The sequence below is a fragment of the Pleurodeles waltl genome, chromosome 11, assembly GCF_031143425.1.
Source record: "Pleurodeles waltl isolate 20211129_DDA chromosome 11, aPleWal1.hap1.20221129, whole genome shotgun sequence".
Taxonomy (NCBI): domain Eukaryota; kingdom Metazoa; phylum Chordata; class Amphibia; order Caudata; family Salamandridae; genus Pleurodeles; species Pleurodeles waltl.
Genome location: NC_090450.1, coordinates 336073637 through 336099267, shown reverse-complemented (window position 1 = coordinate 336099267; position 25631 = coordinate 336073637). Strand labels below are relative to the sequence as shown.

Genomic DNA, 25631 nt, shown 5'->3' with positions numbered 1-25631 from the left:
TGACCTTGTAGAGGGTCGCTGGGACTATTAGAAAATAGTGAGAGTTAGCAAAATAACCCTCCCCAAGACCCTGAAAAGTGAGTGCAAAGTGCACTAAAGTTCCCCTAAGGACAAAAGAGTCGTGTTAGAGGAATAATGCAGGAAAGACACAAACTAGCAATGCAACAACTGTGGATTTCCAATCTAGGGTACCTGTGGAACAAGGGGACCAAGTCCAAAAGTCACAAGCAAGTCGGAGATGGGCAGATGCCCAGGAAATGCCATCTGCGGGTGCAAAGAAGCTTCGACTGGATAGAAGAAGCTGAGGTTTCTGCAGGAACGAAAAGGGCTAGAGACTTCCCCTTTGGTGGACGGATCCCTCTCGCCTTGGAGAGTCGTGCAGAAGTGTTTTCCCGCCGGAAGGACGCCAACAAGCCTTGCTACACGCAAATCGTGCGTTTGGCGTTTTTGGACGCTGCTGGGGCCCAGGAGGGACCAGGAGGTCGCAAATTGGACCTGCAGAGAGAGGGGACGTCGAGCAAGACAAAGAGCCCTCACTGAAGCAGGTAGCACCCGGAGAAGTGCCAGAAACAGGCACTACGAGGATGCGTGAAACGGTGCTCGCCGAAGTTGCACAAAGGAGTCCCACGTCGCCGGAGACCAACTTAGAAAGTCGTGCAATGCAGGTTAGAGTGCCGTGGACCCAGGCTTGGCTGTGCACGAAGGATTTCCGCCGGAAGTGCACAGGGGCCGGAGTAGCTTGCAAAGTCGCGGTTCCCAGCAATGCAGCCCAGCGAGGTGAGGCAAGGACTTACCTCCACCAAACTTGGGCTGAAGAGTCACTGGACTGTGAGGGTCACTTGGACAGCGTCGCTGGATTCGAGGGACCTCGCTCGTCGTGCTGAGAGGAGACCCAAGGGACCGGTAATGCAGCTTTTTGGTGCCTGCGGTTGCAGGGGGAAGATTCCGTCGACCCACGGGAGATTTCTTCGGAGCTTCTGGTGCAGAGAGGAGGCAGGCTACCCCCACAGCATGCACAAGCAGGAAAACAGTCGAGAAGGCGGCAGGATCAGCGTTACAGAGTTGCAGTAGTCGTCTTTGCTACTATGTTGCAGGTTTGCAGGCTTCCAGCGCGGTCAGCGGTCGATTCCTTATCAGAAGGTGAAGAGGGAGATGCAGAGGAACTCGGCTGAGCTCATGCATTCGTTATCTAAAGTTTCCCCAGAGACAGAGACCCTAAATAGCCAGAAAAGAGGGTTTGGCTACCTAGGAGAGAGGAAAGGCTACTAACACCTGAAGGAGCCTATCAGCAGGAGTCTCTGACGTCACCTGGTGGCACTGGCCACTCAGAGCAGTCCAGTGTGCCAGCAGCACCTCTGTTTCCAAGATGGCAGAGGTCTGGAGCACACTGGAGGAGCTCTGGACACCTCCCAGGGGAGGTGCAGGTCAGGGGAGTGGTCACTCCCCTTTCCTTTGTCCAGTTTCGCGCCAGAGCAGGGGCTAAGGGGTCCCTGAACCGGTGTAGACTGGCTTATGCAGAATTGGGCACATCTGTGCCCAACAAAGCATTTCCAGAGGCTGGGGGAGGCTACTCCTCCCCTGCCTTCACACCATTTTCCAAAGGGAGAGGGTGTCACACCCTCTCTCAGAGGAAGTTCTTTGTTCTGCCATCCTGGGCCAGGCCTGGCTGGACCCCAGGAGGGCAGCTGCCTGTCTGAGGGGTTGGCAGCAGCAGCAGCTGCAGTGAAACCCCAGGAAGGGCAGTCTGGCAGTACCAGGGTCTGTGCTACAGACCACTGGGATCATGGAATTGTACCAACAATGCCAGGATGGCATAGAGGGGGCAATTCCATGATCATAGACATGTTACATGGCCATATTCGGAGTTACCATGGTGAAGCTACATATAGGTAGTGACCTATATGTAGTGCACGCGTGTAATGGTGTCCCCGCACTCACAAAGTTCAGTGAATTGGCTCTGAACAATGTGGGGGCACCTTGGCTAGTGCCAGGGTGCCCTCACACTAAGTAACTTTGCACCTAACCTTTACCAGGTAAAGGTTAGACATATAGGTGACTTATAAGTTACTTAAGTGCAGTGTAAAATGGCTGTGAAATAACGTGGACGTTATTTCACTCAGGCTGCAGTGGCAGGCCTGTGTAAGAATTGTCAGAGCTCCCTATGGGTGGCAAAAGAAATGCTGCAGCCCATAGGGATCTCCTGGAACCCCAATACCCTGGGTACCTCAGTACCATATACTAGGGAATTATAAGGGTGTTCCAGTAAGCCAATGTAAATTGGTAAAAATGGTCACTAGCCTGTCAGTGACAATTTGGAAAGAAATGAGAGAGCATAACCACTGAGGTTCTGATTAGCAGAGCCTCAGTGAGACAGTTAGTCACTACACAGGTAACACATTCAGGCACACTTATGAGCACTGGGGCCCTGGTTTACCAGGGTCCCAGTGACACATACAACTAAAACAACATATATACAGTGAAAAATGGGGGTAACATGCCAGGCAAGATGGTACTTTCCTACACCATGCATGAAACAGCAGTGAAAATTAAATGGCAAAAGTGAAAGGTACACATGGTTACATGTAGCCACAAGGAATGATGGCAACAGTGATGTCACTGGACAATAACTTCTTACCACTTACCAAGGTAAAGTATTGATTTGAGACTTTGCCTGAAGGGAAATGTATGCTCTGTCATGTATGATGGCAAACTTCACATGACAGACAGTATTGAGGCACCAGCACTCATCACACACTGAAGACGTGACCTGTAGGGGACAGATGACAATAGACTCAGTGAGCAGACAAATTGATAAGTACAGTGATCTATTACTCCATGTTGTTTGGGTTGACACATTGAAGACAAGTGGATGGCTGGGTACAAATGACAACTATAACAACAAACAACATGACCTACTCAGCCATGTTTTGGACCTGGAGAGTTAATTGGTGGTGGATTGTACTTGGTTGTGCCCTGCCTCACTGGGCCAACAGGCAAGGCCCATCAGCATGCACAAACTACCATACCTACACAAAGAATCACTTGTCTTATGTGTCACATGGCCATCTAGCTTGAGGTAGGCTATCGCCTGAATGTGGTCCATTGGAGGGGGGGTCAGAATCTGTTGTGCGTCCCTCCCACGTTGGGAGGACAGCCCCAGCTGGACCTCTGTAATCTTACGGGCCCAGAGTCTCAGGTCCTCCGACCTCTTCTGACAGTGGGTGCTCCGCCGGCTATGGACCCAAGGGTCCGCACCTTCCCGGCGATGGCTCTCCAAATGCCCTTTATCTGATGGGTGTTGACCTGTATGGATGCAAGAGACAAATCAAAAGGTTACAAATCTATTTCAGAAACGCCACCCACAAAAATGTTATAATTGTAAGCACAGCACAAGTGTAAAACACACAATCAATCAATCAATCAATCATTGGATTTATAAAGCGCACTTCATACCCGTGAGGGTTTCAAGGCGCTGGGGGGGAGGGGGTGGTGCTGGTGTTACTGGTCGAAGAGCCAGGTCTTGAGGAGTCTTCTGAAGGTGAGTAGGTCTTGAGTCTGCCGCAGGTTGGTGGGGAGGGTGTTCCAGGTTTTGGCGGCGAGGTATGAGAAGGATCTGCCGCCGGAGATCTTTCTTCGTATGCGGGGGACGAGGGCGAGGTTAGAGGAGCAGAGCTGACGGGTGGGGGTGTAGAAGCTGAGTCTGTTGTTTAGGTAGGCTGGTCCGGTGTTGTGGAACGCTTTGTGAGCGTGGGTAAGAAGCTTGAAAGTGATCCTTTTGTCCACGGGGAGCCAGTGAAGGTTTCTCAGGTGGTGGGAAATGTGGCTGTGGCGGGGTATGTTGAGGATCAGTCGGGCGGAGGCGTTTTGGATGCGTTGGAGGCGTAGTAGGTCTTTCGCTGGGATGCCTGTGTAGAGTGCGTTGCCATAGTCCAGCCTGCTGCTGACGAGGGCCTATGTCACTGTTCTTCTTGTTTCTGTCGGGATCCACTTGTAGATTCTGCGGAGCATGCGGAGTGTGTTGTAGCAGGAGGAGGAAACTGCGTTGACCTGTTTGGACAAGGTGAGGGAGGAGTCGAGGATGAAGCCCATGTTGCGAGCGTGGTTGGTCGGTGTCGGTGGGGTTCCTAGTGCGGTGGGCCACCAGGAGTCGTCCCAGGCGGAGGGGGTGGATCCAAGGATGAGGACCTCCATCTTGTCCGAGTTCAGTTTCAGACGGCTGATTCTCATCCATTCGGCGATGGATTTCATCCCTCGTGGAGGTTGGTTTTGGCGGTGCGCGGGTCTTTGGTTAGTGAGAGGATGAGCTGGGTGTCGTCGGCTTAGGTGAGAATGTTGAGGTTGTGTTGTCGGGCCACTTGTGCGAGGGGGGCCATGTAGATGTTGAACAGCGTCGGGCTGAGGAATGAGCCTTGGGGGACGCCGCAGATGATGTTGGCTTCGGAGCGGAAGGGGGAGGCGGACACTCTGGGTTCTGCGGAGAGGAATGAGACGATCCAGTCGAGGGCTTTTCCTTGAATACCGGTTTCGTGGAGGCGTGATTCCAGGGTGCGGTGGCAGACTGTGACGAAGGTGGCAGATAGGTCCAGGAGGATGAAGGCTGATGTTTCACCGTTGTCCATTTGGCGTCTGATGTCGTCTGTGGCGGGGAGAAGGGCGGTTTCGGTGCTGTGGTTTCATCTGAAGCCGGACTGGGAGGAGTCTAGGATGCTGTTGTCTTTGAGGTGGCAGGTTAGTTGTGTGTTGACGATTTTTTCAATCACCTTTGCTGGAAAGGGGAGCAGGGAGATGGGTCGGAAGTTTTTGAGGTCGTTGGGGTCTGCTTTAGGTCCACATGCACTGGGACATGACTACACACTTTTGGATTCATCTGCAGCCTAACCCACTACCCTGCTCGTGGCCTACACTGACTAAGCAAGACTACTGACATCAATTAGCCCAGGCGCAAGCAACATGCACTGTGATGTGAACCACAATGACACTTAGCACACCATTGTGGCCTTCTGAAGGGTAATGCCAGGAAAACTATTACCAGTGTTGTTAATTTCTTCCCTCAGCAAAAGCGATTCCCCTTTTCCTTGTACCCACGTTGGTTGCAGCAGCGCCCTCACTCCCGGTGGCTCTTGCAGCAGCTGTTCTTAGAACTAGCTTCTTCAGGTTTAACTGCCTCTCAAAATGGTGACCCTAAATCTTTCAACTGTCATCCTGAGGAGACTGAGCAATGTTCCTGAGGCGCTTCCTTTCATAGGGAATTATTTCAGTTTGAGTAATTAATTATTTTTCCTGTTACGGTGTGCACACCAGCTACTTTTTCCCTTCTGGAAAAGCTGAATTTCTTCCTTCGTCCAACAACTGGCTATCGGCTTTCTGAGGAGAGTTAGTTTTGGCTTAACAGAACTTTAAGTAACTGCAGTAAGGAATCCTTTTATATGATTTCCAGACTTGCCAATATATATATATATATATATATATATATATATATATATATATATATATATATATATATATATATATATATATATATATGTATATGTATGTATATATATATTCAAAAACTCTTTGCCTTGCTGACTTGCCAGTCTTAGAGACAAACCTCAGTGCTCAGACTAATTCCTATAGACTGTGATTGAGAAAACTGAACCTTAAGAAAGAGTTTTAGTGTCCTGTAAAATACATTAGTAGTTTGTATATTTGTGAACTTTTGAAGTGTTCTCCAGAGAACCTTGGAAACCTCTGACTCCTGGAGAAAAGAAGATATTAAGTTAACATTGTTCTCTTAGGGAGAGGCTGTTCTCTCAAAAGATCCAGGTTAGGAGAACGATAACACTGGGTGAATGTGAATGGCTGAACAGTTGAATGCACAGTAGGGATGTACTTATCTATGCTCTTATTACCCGACTGCAGGTCCTTCCTTTAAAAAAATCCCAATAAGAAGAAAAGTGCAGCTTTTCAGAGACACACACTGAATATCCTATCTTCAAATGGGAAACAAAGGCTGGAACTGGATCTGGAGGTGGTCTTTCTTTTTCAATTTCCAATTCCCCTTTCCCCCTAGCAGATGCAGGGTTCAGATAATCAGTAAAGTCTGAGCAAGCGTCTTTTGGAGGGAGTTGGGTAAAAGGCATCTGCTTGTGTGGAAGTTTGATTTAATGGATAATGTCCTGACAGGTAAAGTCCTTGGAACAGGCTGGCCACACTCATGTACATCCAGCAACATTGACTGAATGCATACAATCCCTCCAGGCAAATACCATTGGACAGACCTCTCCCTAACACTTAAGTGACAATGAAATGGCTGCCACATGTGGCACAGAAAGTCTCTTCTCTGTGCACGTGTGGACATGTGGGCTGGCCAATGTTAACCCATACTACTTCAGAATGGGTTTGTGTGGTATGTAGAACAGAATACACATTTTATCATATGTGGAAATCCTACGGAGATGGCATCCAGCATACTTAGGTCAGGATGTACTGGACAAAATATAAGTTATGTAAAGGTGAAAACAGAGTTGTGGGAGTAGGGTGCCTTTCCTAAGCCAATGACACACATTGATAGTGAGGCAAAGTGCACAAATGTACTTGGTCATGGCGTAACCTCAGTTCACATCCCTCATGTAGTCAATTGTCAAAGGCCTTTAAGCCAAGTCTTGCCTCTAGAGACTCATTGTGGCCACATGCCGGGACTGAAGGTTTATAGGGAATGGGACTGGTGCCGCAGTAGGAGGGGGACCATGGAGGAGGCATTACCATAGTCTACAGGAACACCCTGAGCCTCTCAACCACCATTGAAACACAGAACCAGCCAACCACCACCAAACACCTACACTTCCAAATTCAGACCAACCCGAACATCTCCCTTCATGGCACGCTTGTCTACAGACCACCTAGGCACCGGCCCAAGTTCAGTGAAACCTTCGCTGACCTTATTGCCCCCTATGCACTCGCCTCCACCGACTACATCCTACTCGGTAACCTCAACTTTCACCTTGAAAACTGCAATGACCCTAAGACCACTTCCCTCCTGAACAACCTTGCCACCCTCGGTCTCAAGCAGCTTGTCAACCTCACCACCCACTCAGCAGATCACACCCTCCACCCTGTCTTCTCAGCTGGAAACAACATCACCATCTTGCACACCTCCGAACACCATTGTACTGACCACCGATGAGTCCACTTCACCTTTACAAAGACCACCGCACACAATCACGACCCCCACCCTCCCAGACAGAAACTGGAGAAAAGTCACCAAAGCCTAGCTCACTGATGCCTCAGCCAAGGGAAATGAAAAACTACAGACGCATCTTTTTGCTTCCCTTTCCAAGCAAGGTAACAAAAAAGGTGATCAACATGCAACTGACGGAGTTCCTCGAGTCAAACCACATTCTAGAACCCTCACAGTCGAGTTTCAGAAGCAACCACAGCACTGAGACAGCCCTCCCTGCAGCCACCAACAACATCCATGCCATACTGGACCACATTAACACGGCCGCCCTCATCCTCGTCAACCTCTCCACCGCATTCAACACAGTCTCTCACTCCACCATTTGCACCAGACTCCATGACGCCGGCATCTGTGGCAAAGCACTGGAATGGATGTGTTCCTTCCTGACTGGAGGAACCCAGACTATCAGACTCCCAACGTACACTTCGGCGCCCAGAGAAACCTGCTGCGGAGTAACCCAGTGATCCTCACTAAGCCGGACCGTCTTCCTTCAACTTCTACATGGCCCCACTCACCAAAATCATCAGACAACACGGACTAAACATTGTCCCCTATGTCTATGATACCCAACTGATCCTCTCCTTGAAGGACGACCCATCAACAGCCAAGAGGAACTTCCACAACTGTATGAGTGCAGTCGCCGCCTCGATCGAAGCCAGCTGTCTCAAGCTCAACTCTGACAAGACAGAGATCCTCTTAGTCAGCTCCACACCCTCCTCCTGGGAAAACTCCGGGTGGCTAGCCGCCCCAGGAATGCTACTGCACCCACCGACCATGCACGCAACCAGGGTATCATCCTGGACTCCACGCTTTCCATGACCCATCAAGTTAACGCCGTCTCATCAGCCTGCTTCCACACCCTGCGTCTTCTTCAGACGATCTTCAAGTGGATCCTTACCGAAACTAGGAGAACGGTCACCCATGCTCTGGTCAGCAGCAAATTGAACTACGGCAGTGCACTCTACGCTGGCATCACAAAGAAGCTACAAGCCAGGCTGCAGAGAATCCAGAACGCAGCAGCCAGACTCATTCTAGATATCCCCTGCCACAGCCACATCTCCTCCCACCTCAGATACCTCCACTGGCTCTCAGTTGACAAACATCACTGCTACTTACTCACACCTATAAGGCACTTTGCAACATCGGATCAGACTACCTCAACCACTGCCTGACCCTGTACACCCTCGCCAGGCAACTCCGAACTGTCCATCTCACTGTCTCTGGCATCCCCAGAATCAGGAAAAGCACAGCTGGAGGCAGATCCTTCTCACATCTCGCAACCCGGACATAGAATACTCTCCCACTCAACCTCAGACAGGCCGCATCACTGAAGCAATTCAGGAAGGATCTCGACCTGGCTCTTCAAGTGATCAGCATGCCCACAACAGCGCCTTAAGACCCGACGGGTGATAAGCCACGCTCTATAAGTACTGATTGATTGATTGACTGTAGCGTAGCCACAGTTACTCTTCCCTAGCCTGAACTATGTCCCATACTGGGACATACGTATGACAAGCCCTGGTCTCTGCATGCTGAGCATACAGAACCTATATTACACTCACATTTCCATCACTTCCATGCATGACAGTACATCATGTGTTTATTCCCTATGTGGATTGGTGCTTGTGTGGCACTCTAAAGGGCCCAGTAATTTTCATATGGTTCCAATAAAACAGTTTGCCAAGGCCAGATGTGGTCTGAGTGCTTTGTGGCACTATACACAGTGTTAACAGGGTCCTCAGATGACTCAAAGAGTATACATACACAGCTCATGGTGTGATGCACGTCATTTGACATTTACAATCACCATGCCCATAGATATGTCATTGTTTGCTTGTAAAGTCTCCCGCCTAGATGTGTGAATGTAACACAAGGAAAATCTAGGCCTTATCACACAACACAATGTTAATCTGAAATACATTGGCACTATTCTACACTACCTGCACAATGTACATCCCCTGTAGGGCACACAAAATGTGACAACAGGCACCTAAAAAGTCTAACTGGCACACAAAGGCACATTGTAACCTACGAGGAAGGGAAGGATGGTTTTGAATAGAGTCAAATATCCCTATGAGGTCCTTACCTTCTCCTCTGAGCCATAGAGCTGACCCTACAGGGAAAGGACCTCTTTAATAGCCTCTCCAGCTCCTCAGGAGAGAAGGCAGGGGCCCTTTCACCTGTGTGGCTTGGCATTGCTCCCAGAGGCGGGACACAGCAGCAGAAGTGGTGGACGTGTTGATAGCAAGAGTGTCAGGAGTCAAGTGATTGAATTTGCAAAACACAGCATACATGTATGCTACGTATACGGTCATCACTGTCGACGGCAACAACCTTTGGCCCGTGACCGTCACACGCAACAATGTTAGCCTATGGCTGTGTCTGCCACGGTTGAAACCACCCACTGCGCAATCAGCTTCCGCTAGTGGCCATGGGCGGTTCCTAATGTCTAGTGAAGTAGGTCAGGCATCTACCAACTTGGCGATCAGAAATACAGTATTGGGTCCTGCTAAATGGGTTGCAAAACCAATGTATGTATCGAATCATCACAGTCATTCTAAAACAGCATTGTGTAGGTTACACTACACAGTCACCATTGTAGTGTGTGGCTGGGCACAGGTGGCATATGATGGCGGTGCATTGTCCACCACCGCTGACGGTATTTTTTAAGTGGTCAGAACAGACTGTTAAATTTCGAGGGGCGTTTGAGGAGCAGATAGTTGGGTGTTGCCCAAAACCAAGTTGTGGACACGTGTTGACAACCATGGCGGTCCCATTTTACCCTTGTGTAGTTGACAGCTGTGATGTGTACTGGTTGTAATTCAGTTCCAGTAAGGAATTCTTTGGCACATTATTTTATTGCTATACATCATGTATGTTGTTGTGGACACAGTGACTAATGTTCCAACTAATGTATTTTCACACATAGGTACCCTGGGAGAGGGAGGAGGTGACAACCTCCAGTGTTCAGTCCATTGCCAGACCGTCAAACAATGGAAGAATGTCACATCATAAAACAGTACTTTCTGAATGGGCAAATAGTTGTGGCTTTATGTAGTCAGTTGGAGCCAGATCTAATGTCTGAAAACAGTAATACAACCTGTATACCATTCATTGTTCAACTCGTGGCAATATTGCACTTCCTTGCCTCAGGGTCCTTCCAATTTACAGTGGCCATATCTGGTGGCATGTCAAAACCTATGTTTAGTCTTGTGTTAAGAGATGTCCTATCAGCAATGATGAAACACATTGACAGCTATATCAGGTTCCCCCAACGTGAGGATTTAGCCAATGTGAAGGCTGGCATATGGTTTTGCTCACCTCCCACATGTGGTGGGAACCATTGATGGTACAGATGTTGCCTTGGTGCAACCGCAGGCCAGTGAGCAAGTCTATCGCAACCAGAAAAACTTCCATTCTATCAGTGTGTAAGTTGTCTGCTTGTTGGATCTCCGCATCTCAAAAGTCTGTACCTGGTTACCTGGTTCAGCAAATTATTCCTTTGTAGTGCGGAACAGCACCATACCACAGCTGATGTCACAACTGCAACCAGAGAGGGCCTTGCTGGTTGGTAAGTTGCATCTGGCCTGATTTTGTGTGACCAATGTCAGGTGCTACATTCATGAAGCGAGTGACTCATTGATGCATGTATGTCTCATTCCTTAATAGGAATCTCAACATATCCAAACTGTCCTTGGTTATTGATGCCTCTAAGGAATCCACCTAGGCTAGGGGAAGTCTGCTTCAATGAGGCCCAGGGAAGAACACGCAGGCAGTGGAGCTGGCTTTTGGGCTCCCGAAGGCCAGATTTCGCTGTCTGGATAGGACTGGTGGAGTCCTCCTCTACTCACCCACGAAAGTGTGTCAGATCACTGCACCATGCTCAATAACATAGCCCTGTGGAGTAATATCCCTTACATCCTAGGGGAGGGGGAGCCTGGGGTGCCACCAGGTGAGAACCCTGAAATGCCAAATGAAGATGATAGAGAAGAGGAAGGACCTGACTTGCAACAAGATCTCATCAACAGTTTCTTCTCCTGAGTGTAAGTATGTGATGTCATGATTTTGACCATACAATGAACTGTAGTTAAGATAATGTGTGCACTAAATTCTTGGAAATAGGGAGCTGATGCTCAGGCAAGATCAGACAAAGGGTGTTTGATGAGGTAGCTTTTGACACATCCACATCTTGATGATGTTGCTTTGTTTGTGTTAAATTTATTGTAATGTACTTTGTTCTCCAGATGCTTGCTATGTGACGTTTCATATGCATGTTTTCATACCAATACTCCTTGTTTTGTTCTTTGTTCAGGTACCGTCACCATGACACCTGCATATGGCATTTCAGACTTGTGACATTGGCAGGTATGTCATGCTGTTCGGGCATATGAAGTGAACATGGATTGTTCTAGGGAATGCAGGTCACAGAGTTTGGGTCCAGAAGACCTGTGCCAAGACAGCTTGCAGAGTGATAGGATGGAAGTTTAGAAGACATTATGGGACTTGTTCCTTATTGAGTGGTGGCCCTGATGCATCGTGTTTCATCATGTGGTCAGAAAATAGTCGTAGTCTAAAATCATGTTAGCCCTTCACATTGGCTAAACATTTTTTTTGTTTGAACTGTATGTATCTGTTGATGTGTTTCGTCATTATAGGCCAAAGTGCCTGTGCCACATCAGTGACATTTGTTTGTGTCATACCATCAGATACCGAAGCACTGGATTGTAATGACTCTGTGAGCAGAAACTGTTGTACTGCCATCTGTCTGAGTCTTGCATGATGTGATGTTGGATTACCTTTTGTGTTATAGGCGATATGGTTCCAGCTGATGACATCAACCACTTTAATCAGTTTTACCATAGATAGTGAAGGTCCAAGTTTCCTTCCTGTGTAAATGCCCGATAAGGGATTGAAAATTTGGTGGTGGGAACTCAAATAGGGGTATGGACCAGATTCCCCCTAAGAGAACAAAAGTCTGTGAATTTTGAGATTGAGGACCCACTTAAGTAATGCTGTGAAGATAGTATTACATAATGCAATCTTGTCAGCAGTCAAACGATCATATAGTCCATAAATTGTGTTTTCAAATATTTATTTATTAATTCGGTGATATTCAATCTTGGAAGAAACTTGAGGATTGCTAATTGAACACAGCCGACACGTGTTTCGCCCTCTAGTATATGTTCACCTAGGGCTTTCTCAAGGCTGTAAGTAATCAAGAATGAGCAGGTCAGTTGTTGAGGTTAACCTTCCAAAAGTATAGGTGGATTAGGGACATGTGAGAAACATGCAGGACTCTCACCAATCAGTGCAATTATTCCTAAGACTATGTGAGGATAGTGAGAGTTATATATAAGGGGGTCGATTTGAGAGTGCATCTTGTGACCCAGATTTAACGCAACTTTTTAAAGAACAGATTAAAAGTAGAGCAAAAATATGTTGGCTCCCTATGGCCCGTATCCTGTTAGTCAGTGAAGTATCAGGACAAAACTATACAGAGAAGATACGAACTCGTGAATTTAGAAAACAGTCAGTGGATTAGTGTAGAATTGATAGTGGTGCTGGCACATCAAACCAAGATATAATGTGCAATTAATTAGTATCAGAATGTCCAAAGAACCCCCAAATTTAGTTAATCAAGCACTCCTATTGATATTCAACAAAAACAAGGGAAAATCATACCATTACAATTTTCATTTTGAGCAGAGCATAATATTGTATATGGTCTATATGTAAAAAGAAAAAAAGAAAAGAAAAAATGTCTCACATCAAAAACTAGTATGCATTGGATAATCGCAGATCGTAATGTCAGAGCTAAGTAGTATAGGCATCTGAGGAAGGTTAGATAATATGGCAAAATAAAATGAAAAAACACTATTGAAGAAAGAGTATTGAACAAGGAACTGATTCATTAAAGTGTATGGTTCATGTATAAATAATATTAAGTTAACACTGAGCCTTAACATTAGTATTATCTTCTGTAAGCAGTATTAAGAAAAGTGTGTAGTCAAGGGGACTATCATATGGAAAGCATAATAGAATTTTTATACGGTAGTTATAGCACCATACTTGAGTTTTGTGAGACTCACCCTAATACCATTCTTAGCGTCAGGAGAGAAACGTCACTCGTCTGCCGAGTCAGCGTCTTATTACAGTGCCATCTTGAAAGAGTCTTGGAAAAAGGTACATGCAATACGAGTTATAAATAAAAGCATCTGTTGCCAAGTCCTTTGTTTATTTTTAGTGCCCTAAGGTAGAGAAAAACAGACTAGTTATTGGGCACCATTTTTTAAAAGGAGGGAAAACGTGAACATTAATAAGGATGGTACTGATTAAGTAAGTGAATGCTTACTTTGCCAAAAGAGGTCAATCAGCTTATTTTGGACTAACATTTATTAAAGTAAAGGGACTACCTCAGTGGAATATTTAGATTGCACACTGTATATTGAAAATGATAAACTACGTACTCGTCTTCACAGAAAGAGCACTGCAGAAAACTCTATCCTACATGCTTCCAGTTGTCATCTATCCAGCATAATTCGCAACATCCCGGCAGCAGAATTTAGGAGAGCTCGATTGAAGTGTATTAATATATCTGACTATGAGGCAGCCTCTTCTGAAATTGTTCAACGTTTATCTACCAGAGGATATAACATCTCAAGTTTAAAGAAGGCCAAGGAATACTTTGCCAAAATAGATCGCAACACAATGCTTAACAAATCTAAAACTACATCTAAGAACTCTGTTGTTTGCTTCATTACACACTTCCATAATGGTCATCACTTGATCCGTAAACTACTATGCAAACATTGGTACCTACTTCAGAACAATTCCAATATTAACCAATATATTTCATCTCATCCTCAAATAGGGTTCAGAAGAGCTCCCAACCTTAAAGACAAACTCGGTTCTTCGTTCTACTCTGATAAACCCTTCAACCAAAGTGCTATACAACTACCAAACGGCTTTTATACCTGCACAAAGTGTTCTATTTGTAAACTTGGCCTTTCAAAATCAAAATTCATTTCAATCAATGATCAACCATTTATGATACGAGATTTTTTCAATTGTGACAGTACCAATACAGTCTACCTTATTATCTATCCCTGTAAAAAATTCTATATAGGGAGCACAATCAGAGCACTGAAGACTCGGATACAAGAACATTATCGCAATATACAAAAAAATTACACAAAATTTCCCCTGGTAGAACACTTTGTTGAAGGTCATCCGTATGCCCATATGTTTACATTTTGTGGCCTCTTGCAATTGAAACCACACCCTAGAGGTGGTAATCTGGAACTACAGTTACGTCAAAATAAAAGTTGTCTCATCATTCAGTATGATACCGTATGTCGAGGTCTCATCAAAGACCCGGGATGGCACTATTGGCTCCATTAATAAAGCCTGAAGCTGTTTGACCCAGTGGGACCTCACCAAATATACAGGATCATCGTCTCATTATGAAACTGACAACAAGACTATATCTATTGTACTAAGTATTCGTCATCTATGTTCATGTCATCCTAGTATTTCAATATGGACTTTGATATAATCAGATTCGTCACATGCAAAAATTATGCTTTGTCTATCTTATGACCTATCAGCAATTTTATTGCAGTTATGAATATACTTCATTTCCCATTATCATCACTTGCAGTAAATATAAATTAAGTTCACACTTAACTTGTACACACACCAAGCCAGGTATTGGTCCTTAACATTTAATATTATAGTCCATGTTAGTAGTTCTTTACCACTCACCCTATCGCATTAACACTAAGTTTCTCCTCCTAACACATTTCCTTGTCCATTAGTGCCGTAATAACATATACAAGATGTTTTATACTTCTTGACCCTCATATACGTGCTTTCCCCTACACATAATATGGCGTATACCCTAGCCATGTTTTGTATCAGCACACTTGACATTACTTTAAATTAAATACCCAAAACGGATCATGTCTCCGGATAAACTGCAAACGTCAATTCATTTAGTTTCATTTAGATTGTTGACTGACTTCTCTCTGGCATATTTATGCGCCCATTTGCACACTTGACATTGTGATTCATTGTCTTCCTTACATTTCAGCATCCCCAAACTAGGTATTCTATATATGGGGGACTTTTGAGCCTATACCCGAAATTTTACATCCGATATCAAGACATTAGTCGTTACTGAGGTAGTCCCTTTACTTTAATAAATGTTAGTCCAAAATAAGTTGATTGACCTCTTTTGGCAACCACTTTAATGTTTGCCTATTCTATAGGACAGTCTCTGATAAATCCCTACCTTCCATGTTGTGGAGGTCTGTACCTGTACATTTTATCATTTACCCAGTATGATTCAATCATGTATGATTTGCTATGTTTCAGGCATATTGGCAGCCTATGCGCTGTACAATGTAATAAAATGTCTTCTTTGACAAGACTTTTCATGTATGCATTTGTGTGGAATGATTGTAATCCTGGGATGGACACTGTGTACATGCAATATATCTCTGCTTACACAAGTACCTTGGATCATCATCGTATGGTTCACATGGTTTGACATATCTACATGGCTAAATGTGAAATTAAAGGCAGCATGAGTTTTGGAATTTATTTCAATGCTACTACTAACAGAAAATGTTTGTGACATAAATTAACAAAAATGTAAAGTGAAGGGGTCAGTCATGGTGAATGAAACCATTAGAGTAGATGCCATACCATTGGAAGTCCAAAGTATTCCTCCCCTTGGAAATGGTATGTGGTTCAGGATCAGTCCACATAGTGTATGTGTGATACGCAAAGAAGGAGATTAAGGAAAAGTTTTATTGTTGGCAGTGATGTGTGTCTTGTCATCTGCACCTCCTGGATTCTTCGCTGGACGTCTCCACTTGCGAGGGGGGGGGTCAGCTGCTGCAGAGGCTGTGGTGTCTGTACATGGTTGTGCCTCTGACATGGCCTCCCTTCCTGTGATTGCCACAGATGAACTTTGGTGTGATGTAGTTGCCACATAGGAACGGGCAGATGATGGGGTGACAGCCCTGCTCAGGGTGGTGTTGATTGTCCCTCAGCACCCCCGTAAGGTTACCCTTTTTGTTGTTATTGGTATCCATTTTTTCAATCATGTCCCTATTAAGCTACTTCATTTCCTGGAGTTTGGTCAACACCTAGCCCATCATGCCTTGGGACTCCTGATAGACCCCCCAATACATGGCTGATGGTGTCCTGCCTGGAAAGCAGCCCCAGTGGCCTCACTCCACTGGCCCACAGCATCCATTCCAAGCACCCTATCCCCACGAGCCTGTGCCCTTGGCACAGGGTGCCCTCTCCAACTGGGTCCTGGGCCCTCAGTGTCAGGAGGGCCTAGTTGCACCTCAGGATCCAGGACCTGGGGGCACAAGATGGTGGAAACTGCTAAGTACACAGGTGGGGGGGGGGGGGGGCGCATTGTGCCTGGGATGTTGATGTAACAGGGCTGGGAGGTGGTGATGTGGGCCAGTGAGACTCACTGTTGCTGTCTGACCAGGATGCCTGGATGGGCCAGGACCTTTCTCCACGTCCACAAGTCCAGGAGTGTCATCATCACTGAGGGGTTCATCCAGAGGGGTAGTGGGTGTCTGTTCAGTGGCCTCGGTGTGCCCAGTGGCAGCTCGACCTGTTGATGAAGGAAGAACATTGTTACTGGTTGAAGTGTGAAATCTTCCTCCAAAGGCTTTGTGTTACAATAAGCAGAGACATTAAAGATTCTTAATTTTTGGGTCAACCTATAGTGCCATGTTACCATGGTACTGGAGTTATTGACATGACATGTGAAGCTTACATAAACTATTTGACTCAAGCAGCTGATGAGATGTGCAGATCAGTTGCACTTTGAATGATGGAATGATAATGACATCTTTCCTACAGTGAAGCCAACGCAGTGGAGAGGCAGCATATGCCTTTGACCATTCAGAGGACTAGTTGAGTGAGATACAAGCAAACAGAGAACTTTGTTGTATATGTTATTGCAGTCATCATGTGTGCAGTGCTGTGTCAATGTGTTTTCTGTCAATACTAATCCAGTGATGCAGCTTAAGCCTTATGAATACTTGGTGTACACACTTGGTAAGGTGTCATTCCTGTCCTCAGTAGTTAATCTTGGGATAGCAGGTCAAGATGGAGCTAGGTAGACACACGTCTCTAAGTTGAGCATGATCTCTATATTGCTCACTCCCATGTGACTAAACTTCAATTGAGAGTTGACAAACAGATGGATTTTGGCAAATGACCACTGGGCTGGTGGTTGGAATTACAGCCACACGGTCACCTGGAAGTTGCAGTCCCTCCCTGAACTTCACACACTAGACCCATATTGGGTATTACATATCTGTAGGCAGACTGCATTTAGGTTTGAGCATACATTTACATGTTGAGACATACCATGACTCCTGGGATGACTTTTTAATATGGAAAAACTTACAGGTACCATTTTGACTTATGCTATATGATGGGCCTTGGTAGCTGTGATGTTGAGTCCAACAATACTCATTGACAGTGTTGCATCTCAGATACTCCGGGTATTGAATGTTGGTGAGGTACATGAACAACGTAGTGGCAAAAAGCTGAGCTGTGAGTATGCAGGACATTGCATTTTTCGTGATACTTTTTGTGTAGTAACATACCAGACTCCAATGCCCCAAGTATTCCTGTTATGCCCTTGGGTTGCAGAATGGTCTAAACCTTCTCCTCCCAGGGAAAGAGTCTTAACGGGGAACTGGGAGGACCACAACCAGTCTTGTTGACCTCCATCTGTTGCCTGGAGGCCAGGTAATGTACCTTGCTCATCAGGTCGTTCCACCTCTTCCTAGTGTACTCATTTGTGCGCAGAGTGGTGCCTACAGCATTCACTCCGTCGACCATCCTTTGCCAAAGGACCATTTTTCTACTGAGAGGAGTATGCTAGACTTGGGCTCCAAACAATTGTGGCTCTACTCTTATGATTTCATCCACCATTTACAGGTGTGTCCTCTGGACAAATGTGTGTCATTTTTGTTGTTTTTTAATTCATCCAATGTGCACTTTTCTATTACTTTGCTGAATTCGTACTGCAGTAGTCAACTGCCATTGGCAAGGGGACCACCACGGAGACTGTGTGTTTGTAATAGGGTTAGTGGTTGCCAGCGGCGCTGGAGGTCAGACTGCCTAGATACAGGACAGCCAGACCACTGGCGGTCTGCCCTTTTGCTTGGCGGGGGCCAGCTCTACCTGTTTCCATCATAATACGGTGGACCAGGGACTGCCAGCGCAGCAGTCTCTTTAGGACTGCCAACGTGTTGGTCTAGCGGTCCAACCGCCAAACTCGTAATTGGCCCCTTTCTTTTTGCTAATTCCGTTTATAAAATTGGGATTCTATAAATATAATAGTGATTACCTATGTCTATTACAGATATAAATGCAGAGCTATCAACATTTTGATTTCAAAGGCAAATTGGTTAGTTTTTTGCATATTTGACACAGTGCAGATTTTTGCAGCTGTTTCCAGTGTTTCTGTTGATGTGCAAATAGCAACCTTGTATGGCTATGTGTGGGTGTAGTTTTAAGTATTGTTTGTATCATTGCCTGTTCAAAGTGTATTATTATTTTAGTTTGTGGTTTAACAGGTCATAGTAAGTTGTATTTTGTTTCTTAGAGATGTATAAATGAGGGGTATGTTTGTGATATGATATTCACCATGTATGGTGTATATCTGTATGATGGTTGAGGGCACATTTTACAAGTTCCATCCATCAACCACTTTTGTATTGGCTTAGTTTTAAGAGGTTATAGTATAATTATTCGTCTGTTGTTAAAGTGGTTGTCATTTAGAAGGAAGGGTTCTTTGTTGTGTAATGGTTACAAGTTCTGGAGTCCTTATATCTTGGTATCATCTAAGGGCAGCAGGAGTTTGACTTATAGCTTTGTTAGTATGTGATATTAGTCATTTTAATGTAGGATTTGCTGGTAGATGACCTGTAATATGCTCAGGTACCTTAGAGAGTGTGTCTTTTAACATTTTAGTTGTGGGCTCTTGCGAACTAGTGCTTGCCTCTTTTAAATCTTGAAATACATTCCTATTTTCTATCTCTTTTATTTTTATGTTGTGGTTGTGTTCTCTGACGTTAATTGCAAAATAGTTTTACATTGTAGCTCTCCCGTAAAAAGCATTTACATGATATTTAGTACATTGCCAGTTCACATTCTTGGTGCTTGTGCCTTCCTCGCTCTACGTGCATCCCACGTGAGAAAGCCTTTCCTTGATATGAAGTACAGTTTTTTTCTGCAATTCTCTCTGAATGTAGCATACATTTAACATTATTGTATTAAAATATTTAATTTGTTAACTAATATAACTTATTCATGCTTTGACACATTTTACATTTTATACGTACATATATGTTGTTGATTTACGTTACACTTGATTTTCTTCCTTTGCTCTTTGATGTTGTTGACATTTGGGTCTGGTGGGCTTTCCTTTTATGTTGGTGAGAAAATGTTTGTTTTTGTTACATGTTAAAAAATACAGGTTTGGTTAGTTTTGGGAGTGGTGGGGTTTTAGCTTTAAGTTCAACCTATCGGGCTGTTTTATTTTTTACATGTGTGGTTATTTTAATTACCTTTACGTTCCAGTTTGCAAGGTTGGAGTGCTCCATTTTTGCTTAATTGCTTCTTTAGTATCTAAATATATATATATATATATATATATATATATATATATATATATATATATATATATATATATATACCAAAGGTTACAGGGACATTATAGTTGGGTTCTGAATTTACTTGTTCAAAACCATAGTATACCAAAGGTTACAGGGACATTATAGTTAGGTTCTGAATTAGCTGTGCATGGAAAAGGTGCGAGTTATTGTTACTTGAAAGAATGCTAACTACCTGGCCGTGTGCAGCTCAGGTTGGCCACAGAGCCTGTCTCTGTCAGTGGATCTGTGAGTGGGTCTGTAAGTTCACCCCAGGGGACCATGCCCCAAGAAATTAAACAGTGGCTGCAACTTTCTAGTCGGGCTGCGATCAGCCAATTACGGCGCTTCTATTTACACGCACATTCGTGAAAATTCACACATTTTTGTGATTTATTTGCCAAATGATTGCGAAGTCGTCGCGCCCAGAGATATACAAATTTGTTTTCCCTTTAATTTCTCAAGAACTACGGAACGGATTTACACCAAATAAAAAAAAGCACAATCTGCATACCGAAAGCTAGCTTTCTAACAAATTTAGTGTAATTCCAGCCAGTAGTTCAGGCTATAGTTGTGTTCAAAGGTCCTATGTTTTTTTTACCCCCTTTTTCTTCTCACTTCTGCTTGACGGATTACTCTGAAACTTTCTGTGTGCAACAAAAATCACCAAAAACGTTTTGGGGGAAATTTTGTGAAGATTCATCAAACATTGCTAAAGATATAGGCAAGTCAAAAAAAATGTTTCTATGGAAACATGGTCCTAACTATACTTACCTACTGGCGACCGCCAATAAGTAATGTAATCTATATATATATATATATATATATATATATATATATATATATATATATATATATATATGAGGATTTAGTCATATATTTTGAAGACTTGCGTTTTAGAATTATGGCAGGCTTTATTGTAGTTAATTTAATTTTTAAACTTACTTGTGAATTTACACTATTATTTTCTTGAAGGCTTTCTTCTGGCTTTTCTTTGTGAAATCCAGTAGTGTATTTTTCTTGCAAGTTTTTCCTGTGAGAAATAGTGAGATTTTGGTGGTCATTCCGACCTAGGCGGGCGGCGGTTGCCGCCCGCCCGTCGGAAGCCGCCTGAATACCGCCCGCGGTCAATAGACCGCGAGGGGTATTCTGACTTTCCCGCTGGGCCGGCGGGCGATCTGATTCAGATCGCCTGCCGGCCCAGCGGGAAAGCGCCTTCCACAAGGAAGCCGGCTCGGAATCGAGCCGGCGGAGTGGAAGGCGTGCGACGGGTGCAGCAGCACCCGTCGCGCTTTTCAGTGTCTGCATCGCAGACACTGAAAAGCCTAGTTGGGCCCTGTTAGGGGGCCCCTGCAGTGCCCATGCCATGGGCATGGGCACTGCAGGGGCCCCCAGGGGCCCCAAGACGCCCGTTCCCGCCGGCCAGGTTCTGGCGGTAAGAACCGCCAGAGCCAGGCCGGCGGGAAGGGGGTCGGAATCCCCATGGCGGCGCAGCATGCTGCGCCGCTATGGAGGATTCCCCAGGGCAGCGGGAAACTGGCGGGAGACCGCCAGTTTTCCCTGTCTGACCGCGGCGTTAGCGCCGCGGTCAGAATGCCCTTAGGGGCACCGCCGGCCTGTCGGCGGTGCTCCCGCGCCCGTTGGCCCTGGCGGATTGTATCCGCCAGGGTCAGAATGAGGGCCTTTGTGTTGTTATTATAGTGTCCACAGTTATGTTGATATTTTTAATGGCTAGTTTGCTTTAAGGCAATTTTTATTGGATGCAGTGTGTGGTTTGATTTTTTTTCAGTTATTAACATCTTGGTGGGCTTGAATTGGTGTTTCTGTTTTACTTTTGAAAGTATTTATTTGTACACTGTGTTGTTCGATTTTTTTTTTTTTTCTCAGTTGTTACCTTTTTTGGTGGATGCAAATGAGTGTTTCTATTTTACTTTTAAATATACTTATTTGTAGGATTGTTGAATTGTTAATATATTTTTCATATTATATGTACTTTATTGTTTTCAGTGTAAGCTCTAATACTTACTTTTTATAGTAATGTGTTTATTTTTAATATGAAATGAATGGAGAATATATTTCGTTATATATGTGAATAATGTTATGTTTGTTGTTTTAATGTATGTTCCTTTTTTATGTAGTTTATTTTCTATATTTTACATATGTAGTGATCTAAAAGGAAGTTTATGATGTAATACTTTTTACTTATTTTTAGCAATATTATTGTAGTCAGTAGTGTGTTTCGATATGTTTGATGTTGTGTATATATTTAAATAGTAGACAATAGTTTGTGTTTCCATATTTGGCCTACAGTTATGGCCTGAGATGTCACAGCGAGGAGGTCAGGCCCTTGGCTTTCTTTCATTGCTATCCCAGGGACACTGCAGAGTGAGTGCTGCAGAGGAGCAAAGCCGGAGTTCGTTCTTTCTGCACCACAACGTTTAGATTTGACTCCGACTCCAAGGATTTACATCACAATTCTTAAGTTTTGTCTTTTGCCCACAAGACAGCTTTTAGCTGCCTTACTCCTTCTTTACTTTTCCCTAAACCCCTCCCTTCCAGTAGTAAGTGTTCTCCATTTTCCAGCTATGCCCACATTTACTAAGAAAACAAAGAAGTACATGTGTGAAGATCTCATCAGTCTGGTGAGATCTCCACACAGGAAAGATAAGAGAAGCAGAGACCTCAGTATATAGGTTTGTGAATACCATTTTGTAGTAGGTGAGTAGTACTGTTGTAGTACTGCCAAACGTACTATTATATGCAGATTGTGGATAGGTCCTTAGCTTTTTTCCACTTGTGGCGATCGTACAATACTAAATGTAGTGTCTTCACTTCCCCACATTTATTACAACTGATTGGTGGTTCACCTTCATTCATTCATAATTCTTCGCCAATCTTTGCAATACCATACTGCAGTAGAAACCCAACCCCAAATGTGTCAGTCTGTCAAATTACCAATTGTACAAAAAACAGGCAATTTCCTTAAAGTTGTGATGAAAACCATTTCACTCTCCTGTTACTGTCTTGTTCCAAAATAGTACCATTGTAAGATAGTTCAACACATTGGTAGAGTATGAATATCTATTTTTTTTGTTTATTTGTACCAATTTTCATATCCTGTGCTCCACCACTTCTTTTTAAAAAAAAAATCTTTATTTATGCTTTTAACACAATTCTAAAACAAAGCGCAATTGCATCATCACACATTACAATTTCTATGTATCTCGCACAGTCGAATACTGTATTATATGCATCTTCTCTTACTATAGCAATAAATGCGAACCATGACTGTGCCATTCAAGTTGGTCCCTTCACCATCTCAACCCCTGCCCTCCAACATTAGCAAATAGTGTGTTTCAGCTGTCTGTGGGCCCCCAGGATCTATTAGACAGTTACAGTATGTATCTGTGTGTTATCATTCCCTGCATCCCTAGACCCACCTCCCTCCTGTTCACCTGTTTCTTTGCCAATCAGGTATTTCCTATAAACTTACCAATTTTGTGTAGGTCTGCTGGTTGGAGGAGCCAGTTCATTATATGCATCTGTTTGCGTGTTGCAATATACCATGTCCGTGTACCATTCCCCAATTGTCGGCAATGACCCTTGATCCCAGCGCATGGCTAACCGACTCTTAGCTAGCAACAGTCCCATGTATATCAAATGCCAAACCATCTTCTGCACCTCTCTGTCCCAGCCGAGCAGTGCCAAGAGCGGTGCACGTTCCAGCTGGTGCCCCCCCTATACCTTCTAGTTCTGCAAATACTTGACCCCAGAACTGCCTACTGCCTGGACAGGACCATGCATTGTGGAAAAAAACCCGCCTGGTCTTCCCCACATCTGGGATAGGTGGCCTCCCTGCGCAATCCGTATTTATATAGTTTGAGGGGTGTATAATATACCCTATTTATGTATTTAAAGTGTATCAGGCAGTGCCTGCCATTCAAGGAGATTCCGTGAGTCATTGAACAGCAGTATTGCCACTGTTCGTCCGTTAACTGTATTCTCAAATCTCTCTGCCATTCGATTCTGGCCTTTATCAGCTCATGCACACACGCCTTCTGCGCATGTGCATAGAGTTTATACACCAAGCGATGGGGTTGCGCGCCTGTAATAACCATAGAGATGGGCTGTATTTCTGGTGGTTCCCGCAGCTCCTCGCCCAAAATGGCACCCATTGCGTGCCTAGCTCTATAAAAGTGATACTGCAGAAGCGGGGTCGGTGTACACACCCGCTCTGCCGTCATTGCCCAGGTGCCCATGCCACCCTCACTGAAAAAGTCACCAATTGTCTTAATACTTAACTTATACATTGCCTCCACCACATTTTTATTGCACCACAAAGCATACCACGCACACCATTCCAGAGGCACATGCGGGGAATACAGTAGGGTGAGCCCTTGCTGGCTCATCCGGCTATGCCAGGCCTGTGTGGTAGTATTCAGGGAAGCAACTTCCCCATATCGGCGAGAAGGGGAGTGAAATATCCTGCTAGGCAAAGGATCTGGGGCCGCCAGCTCGCGTTCTATTTTTAAGTATGGCAAGTCCTGAGAGCCATGTATCCAGGTGTGGCCAAACATTGCATGAGCAATCCAATAACACGTCTCTAAATCAGATGCATTGAGCCCCCCCATCTCGTACGGCAGGGTCAGAGTCCGCCACTTAACTCTCGGATGCTTTCCTGCCCAGGCTAGTTTAGAAAGCAGGGCCCTCAAGACCGCGAAAACCGCTCTCAGCAGCAACATAGGGATATTCTGGAAGAGGAATAAAAATCTCGGAAGCACCACCGTTTTCATGAGGGCTATCTGACTCACCAACGAGAACGGCAACCTGATCCATCTCTCCACATCTTTCTGCTTTCCGCTTTCCGGAGACTCCTAAAGACCTGGCTGTTCGAGCAGCGATAACCACTCCCTTTGTCCCTAGCGCCTTGAGACCCGCACGGGTGAGTAGCGCGCTTTATAAATGCTAATGATTTGATTTGATTTGACATCTCTCGCCAGCGCTTTAATTGCAACATGATAATTATCCAACATTACTATCTTGGAGTCGGTGTGGACTCTGATTCCTAGCTACCGAACTGATCCTATTTCCTACTTAAGGGGGAAGTCCACATCCACGGGAGTTGTGGCTGGCGTCAGGGGGAACACAGTGGACTTGTCCCAGTTGATCCGTAGACCAGAAAGGGCGCTATATTTTATGATCTCTCGCAATATCGGTGCTACGTTACGATGTGTGTCTCAGATGTATAGTAAGGTGTTGTCTGCATATGCCGATATTAGCAGATTATAATTCTGGAATCTGAGGCCCCGATGGCCATGATAGTCCTGCAGTGCACATGCAAGCGGTTCTGCGACTATCGCATACAGTAGGGGCGACAAGGGGCACCACTGCCTAGTACCCCTGGAAATGTGGAATGCGTCCGATACAGAGCCATTACCTCTGAGCCTGGCCAAGGGCTTCTCATATAATGTTGTCACTAATTGAAGGAAAACGTCCCCCACTCCCAACCACCTCAGGACCACCGTCATAAAATGCCACTCAACAGAATCAAAGGCCTTCTCCGCATCTAGGAAGACCGCCACAGCTTTCATCTCCAGGTTCAAGTTTTGTATAGCACCAAACACTGTGCGGAGGTTAGCTGTGAGACTACGGCCCGGGATAAACCCTGATTGCTCTAGTTTAATCAATTTAGGTAAAAGTAAGGCCAA

At 44.9% G+C, this 25631-nt stretch overlaps 1 protein-coding gene across 3 annotated transcripts in view; it reads left to right on the top strand.

The window, feature by feature from the left end:
- Positions 1 to 25631, top strand: part of D2HGDH (D-2-hydroxyglutarate dehydrogenase) — a 914182-nt gene that overhangs the window by 48596 nt on the left and 839955 nt on the right. Inside the window, exon 2 of one of the 3 annotated variants that reach the window (XM_069213618.1) lies at positions 11532 to 11584. The exons of the other annotated variants lie outside the window; for them this stretch is intronic. Within the exon in view, the coding sequence (XP_069069719.1) occupies positions 11556 to 11584 (29 nt within the window). The 5' untranslated portion in view covers positions 11532 to 11555. The remainder of the gene's footprint in view (positions 1 to 11531; positions 11585 to 25631) is intronic. 3 annotated transcript variants of the gene reach the window in all.